Source organism: Anopheles funestus, chromosome 3RL (assembly GCF_943734845.2).
Source record: "Anopheles funestus chromosome 3RL, idAnoFuneDA-416_04, whole genome shotgun sequence".
NCBI lineage: Eukaryota > Metazoa > Arthropoda > Insecta > Diptera > Culicidae > Anopheles > Anopheles funestus.
Genome location: NC_064599.1, coordinates 64,622,049 through 64,633,511, shown reverse-complemented (window position 1 = coordinate 64,633,511; position 11,463 = coordinate 64,622,049). Strand labels below are relative to the sequence as shown.

At 45.6% G+C, this 11,463-nt stretch overlaps 2 protein-coding genes across 2 annotated transcripts in view; one reads left to right on the top strand and one right to left on the bottom strand.

The window, feature by feature from the left end:
- Window positions 1–12: 12 nt before the first annotated feature.
- On the bottom strand, window positions 13–4,119 carry LOC125768499 (importin-9). Its single transcript, XM_049436251.1, has 7 exons — window positions 3,717–4,119; window positions 3,398–3,651; window positions 2,896–3,328; window positions 2,023–2,824; window positions 1,780–1,945; window positions 532–1,693; window positions 13–453 (listed from the first exon to the last, which is right to left on the bottom strand). The coding sequence occupies exons 1-7, from the start codon at window positions 3,838–3,840 to the stop codon at window positions 248–250; spliced, it is 3,147 nt and encodes a 1,048-aa protein (XP_049292208.1). The 5' UTR covers window positions 3,841–4,119; the 3' UTR covers window positions 13–247.
- A 196-nt stretch (window positions 4,120–4,315) lies between these two features.
- The window catches only part of LOC125768508 (uncharacterized), a 94,280-nt gene continuing 87,132 nt past the window's right edge, over window positions 4,316–11,463 (top strand). Inside the window, exons 1-2 of the mRNA XM_049436274.1 lie at window positions 4,316–4,350; window positions 4,440–4,512. The gene's annotated coding sequence lies outside the window, so the exon portion shown is untranslated. The remainder of the gene's footprint in view (window positions 4,351–4,439; window positions 4,513–11,463) is intronic.

Below are 11,463 nucleotides of genomic sequence, written 5' to 3'. Positions count from 1 at the left end.
CGCGTCGCGATGTAATGGTGATTGCGCTACGCAATTTGTGTATATTTTCGAAATAGAATCACATTGAATTGAAACAAATAAAGAAGAGTCGGATGAAGTAATGCGCAAAATTAAACCTTACTCTCCGCATGCAGACGAAGGTGAATGATGTTACCGACCGGCATGTGATTGGATACTCCTCACTTTGCCCCCCCCCCCGGGGCGTTTTACGCCCTGGGCTGCTGGTGGGTATGTATGCAAAAGTTCGTTACATTGGAGGGATGTTCATCGTTTGCAGTATCTTTTTCTCCGCCTCGTCGATCTTGCCCAGAAACGCAAGGAAATTCTCGTGATGGCTAAAGCTTTCGATGAATTTGATCAAATACTCCATCGTATCACACTGGAAGATAGGATCGTTCATCAATTCTGCCATCAGCTGTCGATCATCTTCGTCCTCTTCCTCATCATCGTCACCTGAACCAAAGATAGACGACAAAAAGAATATCACAAATGGGTTAGATATCCTACTATTTATCGAGATTTTTTACCTACCTTCATCCATCTGAGTTAACAGGGTAAGAAATGATATCTTGCCAACACCACCATCTCCACTGACGTCTGTGTCCTCATCGCTCGAACTGTTTGCCTCGTCTCCGCTGTCCTGATTCTTGCTGTGAGCTTCCTTAGCCTCACGCAAACTGCCCAGCTCGTGAAGCAACAGTTTGAATATTTTCACCAACACCGGTGTGTCGATCCACACGGTCGCTGTTTTAGCGGCGGTCGATCGTGTACGACGGGCGTTGGTGTTGTTCGCTGCATTGCCGGTAGTCGCCGGCACCTGCTCCTTGATCATGACCGTGTTTAACCGATCGTCCTTCGTGGTGACACCATGTTCGAACAGCTTGCAAAGCGCTAGCGTCGTTACCTTACGTTCGTACTGACCATAAAACAGATGCTGCCGGCTAAGCCAGTTTGCCAGCACGAAGCTCATGGCCGTTTCACCGGTGGGTCCCGGCACCGTGCTGAGAAAGTTCATGACCGCGTCAAGCTGGAGCAGAATTAAATGTGCAAAAATGGTGACCAAGCTCATAATTACGTTGAGACTTTTTACCAGCTGCATCTTGCTCAGAACCGCTTTCAGCAATAGATCGACCGAATCGCCCAAAAGGTTGCCCACCTTGGTAATGATAGTAATAACCAACCTGCCGATGAACGATGCGGTCGATTCCGTGTTCATCGGATTGAGCAGCATGGTCGTGACCTGCAGCACATAGTTTAGTCCCTCGCCGTTCTTGTAGCGACAAATTTGCTCCGGCGAAACGGCCAGGAACGATCGCAAACATTCTCCACCCGCTTGCATTACCGAGTGATCTTCGGCACGCAGAATACAATGGACAGCGGACGGGAAGGCGCTTTCGATCATGGCATCGCTCAACGGTGCCTGGGAATATTTTACGAGCGTTTGCAACACATCGAGTGCTATTTCGGGCGACAGTAGTGTTTGTTCGCCTGCCTGCTCGTGGTTGAGGATGTTTACGATCGTCGGGATGATGCGATCTTGAAGCGGCAGCAAACAGAACGGGTTCTGGGAAAGGATCTTCAACACATCCTGTACCATTTCCAGCAGGAAACGATCGTCGTGATATTTCTGGAACACGCTCATCGTGACATTGATTATCTTCGGACACAGTGTGGCCGTAACGTTGACATCGAACTAGCGAAAAAAAAAACAAACGCGTGATTAGAACCCGCCATTTTGTATATACTATGAAACGGGTGTTTTAAAAAGGTTCTACCCACCGAAATGATCGCACTTAACGCTTCCAGCAGCAAACCAACCACCGTGTTTTGCGATTGTTCAAACAATCCAACCAATCCATCGAAGAAATGTTCCAGCTTGGACAGTATTAGCACGTGACGTTCGTCCTTGTTGTCCTTAAGGTTACCGCAGAATCCATAAATTGCTCTAAACAGAATAAAGAATAAAACGAAACGATCATCTTTTGGTCGGACTGTAACGATCTACCATCTGCTTGTTCTTACCGTGCGGCCATTATTCGCAGCACGATCGGTTTATCCATCGACAAACTGTCGACCGTTACGTTGATAATCTGCTCCATGAACGGTTGCCGTAGAATGTCACATTCGCAAAACCGGCTCAACAGCCACAAACAGCGACCCAGCAGATACGGGGACGCTCGACTCTCCATCAGCATCTTGATCAGTGCCAAATACTGTCCCATATCGAAACTGGCCGGACTTTCCACGATCATGTCCTTAAACGAACCGACCGCCAACATGGACGATTCGTGAATCTTCCACCAGTGTGGATTGCCCGCATTTCGATCGACTTCCGCTACGGCACTGTGCTTCCCCAGCGCTTCAGTGAAACAGGGCAGTAGCTGATTTTCATACTCCCGGCCTACTATCAGCAGTACGTCATGCGCGGTCACACGTATCGTAAATTCGACCCCTTGCTCATCCTCATCGTCGACAAACTTTTCTGGATCATCGAGCCATTGGCGGGCCTGTTCCTCCGTGATCTGCATGTACAGCATGGTTATGTACACGAGATCGGTCAGCACGTTCATGATCGCTGCCTTGTACTTTTTCATCTCAATAATCGTGTGCACGAACTCGAAAATTTGTAATATCATCTGCACAAAATCATCGACCACGTCTTCGTCCTGTTCGGTACCGTTAAACGGTGCCGCTTCGATTTCGTTCACGACGACTTTCACGTAAAAGTCGGCTAGCTGCGTTAGGAGCTGCCAGATCGTTGGCAGGATCGTACCCACGTACGGTTGTACGAACTTGGACATGTCGGAAATCATGTACTTCAGGACTGGAAATAAATAGAGTGATAAATTAGGTGAGAGGGCGTAAAATAGTGGCAAACAGTGGCAAACGGCTTACTTTTTATTATTTGTGTTTTCAGTGGAAAACTGCTATGGGGACCATTCGGGGCGGTTAGACCTTCGATGAGCCGTTGCATAAAGTTAGGCAGCACCGGGTTGAGGATGGCGGATTTTTCTTGACGCGTTTCAATGTTTGTGTTAATGCTCCGTAGCAGCGAGTACAGTATTTCTACCGCATACTTGCGAGCCGTCACGTTGTACTGGTTGGCGGCGGTAAAAATGCGATAAACCTCCGAAAGGATCAACGGAGCCACTTCGCCGACCTGTCGATCCAGTTCGAGGGTGAATTCGGCCAGCACTTTCATCGCTCCATCGACGGAGTTTTCCGTGCCGCTCAAACACTTTACGATGACGTCAAACAGTTCCTGCCAGTCACCTGGCCAATCGTACAGTGCGATGTTGGCTATGCAGTACGCTACGACCGAACGAATCTAGGAGGGTGAGACAGAATATGTGAAATGTACCGTAAAGAACCGGTATGAACGTTTTCCCCCTCTTACCTTGCTGTTTTGATCGTACAAACCCTCGGGTAGGATCTGTTTTATCCTTCGCTTAGCCTCATCATTAACTAGCAGTGCTGGAGTTGTGCTGGCTGCAGCGGCATCGACAGCAGATAGATCCCCAACATCGTCAACGTCACCTCCATCGGCCCAGCAATCGTTGACATACTGTTTCAGCATCACGGAGGCCAATTGCCGCAAACCGATATGTATCTGCTGTTCGACAGTAAACTCAGCCAAAATCACTCCATACCCTACAACAATGCCGGAGTTGTAACTGAACGCGCAAATCTATGCTTACATTCGGCCACACACTTACATTCGGTAAACTTTAGCTGAGCCAGCCGTGCTTCGGCAGATTTCCGCTGCTCGGAATCAGGGTGCAATATCTTTTCCAACTCCTCAAACATCGCCTGCTTAACGGCATCCGAATTCTGTGCCATTTCACCAATGTCCAAACCACACTCAGCACGCGCAAGAAACCACGATCGATGTGCAGGAAATGTACGACGGTAAGCCTCGTGGTGGTTTTTTATTGCAATCAAAACAAATTATTTTCCCGGCTTTTCATTGCTGGGGGATGTGTCAATCGTTTCATACCGAACTGTGGGAGGGTTTCACAAAAAAAGATTGCAACGGATGCTGAACCCTTTTTAGTGGAAGGGTTTTGCATTACGCAAAATGAGCATAAATATTTGGTTAAATTAAATAAATAATTATAATTATCATGCAATCGGAAAACAGACTCGCACTAAAAGTAAATATCCTTCTGCATGCGCATGAATATGTGCAAACCTTGGAACTGCCATAATTGTTGTTTATGGCACAACTCCTGTTATTATAGCAAAACAGCATGTTGATGAAACGTCACTTTCACGCCATCAGCTCGGTGTAGCGTCTTGTATTTATATAGCGAATTGCTTTGGAAAAATGGGTGGTTCTGTACCGGATCGGTAATGTTTTGTTATTTTTTCTATCATATTGAGTTTAGAAATGTCGATCGCATAAAATTGTCTAATCAATTAATGTTTCCCCATTACAGGTGGACTAAATATAGCCCCCATGGAAGGGTTATGATTGGAAAATTCATTGCGCTAAAGGTGCCGCTATGGAATGTAAGTAGTTATTGTTGTTATTTTCTGGGCCAAGGGTACTCGTTTCTAAGTGGCGAGCCTAATTACAAAACAACAGAAATGGATAAATGTGTGATTAAAACAGCTTCATGCAGTGTGCGTTAAAATATATCCTTTTGCACACAAAAAATGGTGATTGGCTATGGCCTATGGCTGTGTGGTCCTAAAGCTCGATTAATCCTCATAAAGAATGAGGTTAAAATTTTGATGATACTACAAAAAAAGCATCCCTTACGAAGAAAGGAGGCAACAGAATGGCACGAACACAATGCCTCTGATATTCCATATTGCACGGCGTATGGCACGCGATGATGCATCCCCTTGCAGACTGATGATCACGGAAGATAGTCTTTTCCGATTTTGTTGTTTGCCGGACAATGTGTGTGTGTCTGTGTGTTTTTTTTCTTCTCCATACAGCATCCCCCGAGCGTTTCGATGATGTCGCCGATCACACGCGTCAGACGTACGGTGTACGCTGAAATCTGTCCCATTTTGGATGGTCCCCTTGCGAATTATGCGCGCATTTGGACGTGCCATGTGCGCTGGTTAGTGGGTTTATTTATGTGTCTACGGTACATGCGTGACACATCACGCATCTCGTCGCCTTCGGTCCAGAAGGCGGTCCAGAAACGGGCACGAGAAATGCATGTTGCACACGATTCCGCATGTGTTAATTCCGTTTCGCGCCGGCGGTGATTCATCATTCCTATGCAAAAGATGCCGTCGTAAAATTCGAGCCTGTAGGCACAAGGCAGTATTGTATGTTGTAAGGCGTTGGTACCTAATGTAAAGCTGGGGATGCCCATGAGAAGGCATGGGAGAGGTTGCTGGTGTGATGATGCCTCTTTGCAGCCTTCTGTTTATGCTTACGGCGAAACTTTGTTGACCGGCCGATCGTATTCACCCAATCACAGGGAAATACCCTTTCTCGGTGTTTTTATTCTCTAGTTTTGCTATTCTCTGCAGAACAATAGCTGCTGCTGATCTTATGCTTTCTTAGAAAGATCGATGCATACTGTGCAATCATCAGATCAAGATCTTCAAAATGGTGCTGAGTTGCATTCAGTTGCATTAAAAAAAAATCAGTTACAACTGCACAGAAAGGTTAGAAACAAAAAAAACATAATTCGACGAATGTTTTTCTAATCTTTAGGCGATAAGAAGATGATCGCCGATGATGTTAATACAATTTCTTTGCTATTTTATCACGTGATCAAGAGTGATCGACAGCTTATGGAAGATACTATGTATCAGTGCGGTAATTGTGTTGATAATTCAGTTTTTTTTAAACATACACTTTATCGCCGGGGACCATTATCGTGTTTGGTCAGCTTTGCCCTTATTCGGTCTAATTATGGTTTAATTTAAAAAGAACAGGTAAACATTTTCCTCCACACATCTTGCATTAGCTCGGCATTTCAATAAACGCAACAAAAGGGGCGTAGAGAGAAAAAAAACCCCTTATAACCTTGATAAACGCGAAGCTTTGCAATGGAAATTGTAGTTATTTTCCGCGTGTAAATTACACATCGGACACTTTACCCGTGATCATCCCAGGGGTACTTTCCACCTTTTCTCTTGCACATGCTGTTAAACAAACAGCAATTTCATCAGCTCCCGTCACGTAACCCCTGGCACCCTTGAATGTCCTTTCCGTTTTGTTTTTGTGTACTGCTTCTACGTTCTGTGCCGGGCGTGTTTGGATTATTACAAAGTTTAACACCATCCTTTCGTCGCCAGGATGCGGATCAAGCAGAAGAATGTCTTAATTGTGCAATTTATCTTTTCCGCCTCGCGCATCACGAATTGTGCGATCGCATATCAAGTTTTTTCGCTGGCCACGCCTGTGACGGGTATGATTTTCGGGATGGTAGTAGCAGAACCAGCAGCAGCAGCAGTAGTAGTATTAGTAGTAGTAGTAATGGTAATAACAATAATAAAACCTATAGAAAAACGAGAAGGCGGACGGTATCAGAGTGAGCGCATGATATGATGGTGAACATACTATTCGCAACGATCACCGCGACGCTGGTGATCATCGATCCGGATCGATTGCGATAGAGGGTATGACGATGGAGGTGATCATGATGTCGATCGTCGCAGACAATCAGCTGCCCTTCCGTCGTGTGTATGACCATGTGGCCTCACGGTGGTCGCAATCGTCGGCACACCTCCGAGGGAGGAAACCGATGTAAACGGATCGATAACGGATCCGCGTGCGCGTCTCGCTGGACCACCGTAACAGGAAACCAGCAGGAGAACGTAGGGGAGAGAGAGAGAGATGCAGAGTGAAGGGACAACGGGTGCCATTAGTATTTGCACTGTTACGAACGAATGAAAGAGATGGGTAGGCATGGTGATCTTTCGCACCCTTAGACCACAGCGAAGAGTGCGATGCGATTATATTTTGATAGCGCGAGATGCTGCTGTACGATCGATCCGGTGGCATTGTCTCGAGTGGAAGAAGGATGCGAAGAGGGAGGGGTGCTGGAAATCCCATTTCCTCATATTTGGCACCCGGTGTAGAGCGAAACTGCAAGCTATTATTATGTAAAATGTAATATAACAAACATTCTTCACCTTGGACGCGGAGGAGGGTCCCTGTGGCTGTAGCAACTGGTAGGTTGCGTAGTGTCGTCCACTTGCATGATTCGATTTGGCTGCTTCATTCCGAACCAATCCATCGACACTTGGCTTTCCTGCTGTCCGTGCATTCTTCATTGCCTTTCTTTTTGCACATTCCAACCTGTCCCCGGCAAAGATTCGTTCACTTCGGCGTTGAGTCTGGTGCGCGACAGTGGACGAAATGTCTCCCATCGCCCTTCTCATGGTTGGATTTTTTTATCCCTCTTCTCGCAATTCATCGCATTTACTGCATCACGATCACCGATGATCATCAAGCGAAACATCTTGATGCCGCAGTTATACTATATCGCCTATCACAAACTGACGATATTTAACCATGGTTTTTTTTCCCCGCCCGACCGCGTGTCGTTTCGTCAGTCAACAGTCGGGAAGAAAGCTTCGACACGATTGAAGTCGATGTATTAATTAAAAAAGGGATAAAAAAAAGCCCTGACAGAGCAGAGAACGCCAGAACGCGGTGATATGAGTGGCGAGCAAAAGCGAGTGCGAGCGTGCGCACCCTCACACCGGGTCAGTCTTGATGCACACACTTGGTTGGCTAATGGAAGAGCAAACATAGCAAAACCAGCGCGATCCACTGCCACAGTCAGCACCAGCAGCAGCAGCACCAGCAGGGGCAGAAGTGAATACGATCTTGATACGGCCGGTTGGTACGGTTTAATGTATTATTATTGATAATTAATATTTTTTGCCTTCTGTCCTCTGTGCTTACCGTATCTCTTTGCCACTTCTTGGTGTGTGCTCGTATAATTGAAAGTAGACCACCGGCGTCGTTGGTCGATCGCCAAATCGATCGATTCGTCACATGCACCGCGCTCCATCCATCCTTCCCCGATTCCTTTCCATTCCATTCCGTTTTGTATATGTGTGTCTGGGAAAATGAGAAGGATCTTGGATCCGTTCACAGCCACTGTTTGTGCGACAGCGACACATTCCTTGGATCCTTTTTCGCTTTCCGGAAATTAAATCCACCTATGTGTTTGCGTAGAACGTGCAAAGTGTATATGATTGTGTGGTGTGTAGGTCGCCATTGCTCTACACGTAAACGAACGATTAGGGGCTGATGAGTTTGCTCGAACCAATCATACGGGATGGGTAAATGAAGTTTACACTGGTGATTAGTTTGATTAGATCGATCAAACCCCTGAAGACGTTCGGTTTCTGTATGCCTTAATGATCCGGAACCGAGATGGGCGGAGCGAAGAGGAGCATGAGCTGAAGCGGTGATGGGGGAACGTAACATTAAATTAGGAGTGTATTGCAATATGTTTACTTAAGGCAAGCAATTAAAGCAGAGCAACGATGATCACCGGCTTCATCGTATATCGCGCCACTGTATTTGTTGTCCGTTTGTCAGTTGGCGGGTGCGAAGCGGTTGACATTAGTGATGGGTTCTCCGGTGCGCCCCACGGAACCATCCGGAAGCTGTTCGGAACCGTCGAAATAGTAGTCGCCCGGTATCAGTGGATATACATACATACTATGTATGTGCAAACATGTTGTTTCGCTTTCTTCGCCTTTCATTTTACGTCCAACTTAGCGTTAGCGATTTAATTATTCTTCGTTATATCGACGGTATTTTGTCCATGCAAGAACTTACGGGTTGTCCGTTCCTAATCAGCTTTTTTTCTCTATTATTTATTCAACAAACATTACTAGCAGTGTTAATTTTAATCATGAAGTGATGTTATTTTTCACAGCGAAATAACCTTATGCCGCGAAAAGAACAATTTACTCCAGAGGATGCAATGGAACGTATACCGTTAGGGTTGATCATCGATCTAACAAACACGCATCGCTACTATAATCCGCGCGAGTTCACCTCGAGGGGTATTGATCATGTGAAAATTCCCGTTCCAGGGAGAATACTGCCTAAAATGCACCTGCTACAACGGTAAGATAAGAGCATTAGCAGCACCATAAGGAAAGCTGCTTTTCGGTAGGAAACATCTAACTTCGTTTTCCCTTTTGACCATGCGTTCTCGTAAAGATTCAATGACATAGTGAATGGCTATTTCAATGATCCTGGAAGCAAGGGTAAGTCTATCGATCGTGGAAATTAAGCAACACGGTGATGTATTATTAATCATCTCCTTACCACGCTTTCGGGGATTGTTGTAGGGAAGCTCATAGGTGTTCACTGTACCCACGGCCTTAACCGTACCGGGTATTTTGTTTGTGCATACTTGATCACGGAACTGGGCTATCATCCGATGGATGCGATAAATTTGTTCAACGAAACACGGGGACACAAAATGGAACGTGAACATTATCTGGCAAGTTTGCAAAGAATGCTACCGGGAAGTGGTGCTAGTGGGCCGAGAAACGATGTGATTCCTACGTGGGAACGTAGTACGCCATCGAGACCAAACTATACAGCACCTAGCAGGACACAACAGTGTACAGTGAACAATAATGATAGAACAAGTTGGAGACAAGATAGGTCGCAGCGACCTACGTACGTTGCAGAACCGAGAAATTATAAACTGGACACGAGGCGGCAGCAAGATAGAACCTACAGGCAGCACGATATAACACCGTATCGGTATGCTTCTGATAACAACCGAAACTCAGAATATAGAAGAGGATCACCGGAACATGACCAGGAAAAATGGGATCCTACGATCAGGCGCATCGTACGTCCACGGCAACACAACTTCAGGTTGCCATCGCATCGGCAAACATTGGACGCAGCAAGACACACAAAGTTTGAATAAGGTAAAAAGTTTTGCTAAAAAAAGTAAAGCTAACACTTTTTGTTTCAGTTGTTGTGCTAAGTTGTTATGGAAAATTCAAACATAAAACCGTGTACGAGTAGAAACAAACTAAAGCAAGCAAAACAAAAATACAATGATTTTCTTTAATGAAGGATAAGAGGAAGCACGAAAGAAAACTAAAAGTAAGCGATCTCTCGCTTTTGCTACACCGCCACTTGGACAGCAATTCACCTACAACATGATGATCCGCGCATACCCTGCAGAAGATGGCTATTGGCATCCGTCCGTGTCGTCGCATAATTAGAACGATGATTGGCACTATCGTAGTGCGTCACGTCAAGAATGTCGCACCAGTGTCACATTCCTTTCTCGATCGTGTTTTCTTTTTGTCTAACGATTGCATTAAGCTGTCCCACGAAACTCGATCGTTCAATCTAAATGACTCGTGTGCATGGTACAGTGCGTGCAAATTTGCAACTGTGCCATTCGAAGCATGGAATTGCGGTAAGAACAATTGATTTATAGTATTTTGAAATTGAAGCATAAATATTGAGAACTCAAAATTTGATTTAATTCATTTCCAACGTCTTATAAACTATTCGACAAAACGTGTTAGCTTAGTGCTGTAAAATGTATAAAATGTATAGAAAAGAGCGTTTTGTCGCAAACGATCGCGAAAGAGCGAAACGAAATGTGAAATGAACAACAAACGCATGTTTTGGGGGCGCTAACCGAGAAAGATCGATTAGCCCAGGGAAACGGCAATGGGAAAGGAAAGTGAGTGTGTGATTGTAAGCGATAAGGAAGCAAATGAGGAAAAATGCTAGCATCACCACAGCACCCAGCACGACGATGGCTGAGCGGACGACACTCTCAGCCAAAGACAAAACACGCGAGTGAGGATGACGAAAAACAAAAAAAAAACGACAACGAACTACGCGATAGGGACCGCTGCGTACATTACAATAAAGGGCCACCCCGATAAAAAATAGTTTGCATTATTCATGAAACATACGTCCTCAACGGCACAACAAAGGGAAGAAAATGTGAGATGAAAAGTAGTACGGCAAGCAAGAAGGAAAGAAAGAAAACAATCTTCCAGCGGCAAAACACAAGCAGTAATGAAGCGTTAGCCTCAAAAAGGGAAGTGGGGTGGGGGGAGGGAAGAGACACCCGGGATGTGAGAGACAAAAAGGGTTTGGGCTAAAAAGTGAAAAAGTAAAATATACATATTTCCAAGCACACAAAACGAACCAACTCTCCGTAGCCTCCCTTCCTCCCGTCCGGTCTCAGACAAGTGGGCCCTCCGTCTGAGAAGACAAACGGAAAAAGTTGACAAAAGTTGATGAAATTGACGAAAGCAATGAGAAAATATATGAGAAATGCATGTTGTAACGGCCAAGGCAAACATCACTCAATCAGATAACGAGATAAATGGTTAATGAGTGTGATCGAGACGGAGGATGATATATACATACATATCATCATCGTATGGCGCACGTAAAGGGCCATCCGTCGGAAGGACGTGCGGCAGAAATGGGGACGGCTAGCGACGCAGTCGACGACGTTT

Coding starts and splice junctions, on each gene's coding strand:
- LOC125768499 (XM_049436251.1), bottom strand. CDS start 3,840: ATGGCACAGAATTCGGATGCCGTTAAGCAGGCGATGTTTGAGGAGTTG. Junction 3,329..3,397: donor TGTACGATCAAAACAGCAAG/GTAAGAGGGGGA, acceptor TCACCCTCCTAG/ATTCGTTCGGTCGTAGCGTA. Junction 1,946..2,022: donor CTGCGAATAATGGCCGCACG/GTAAGAACAAGC, acceptor TATTCTGTTTAG/AGCAATTTATGGATTCTGCG.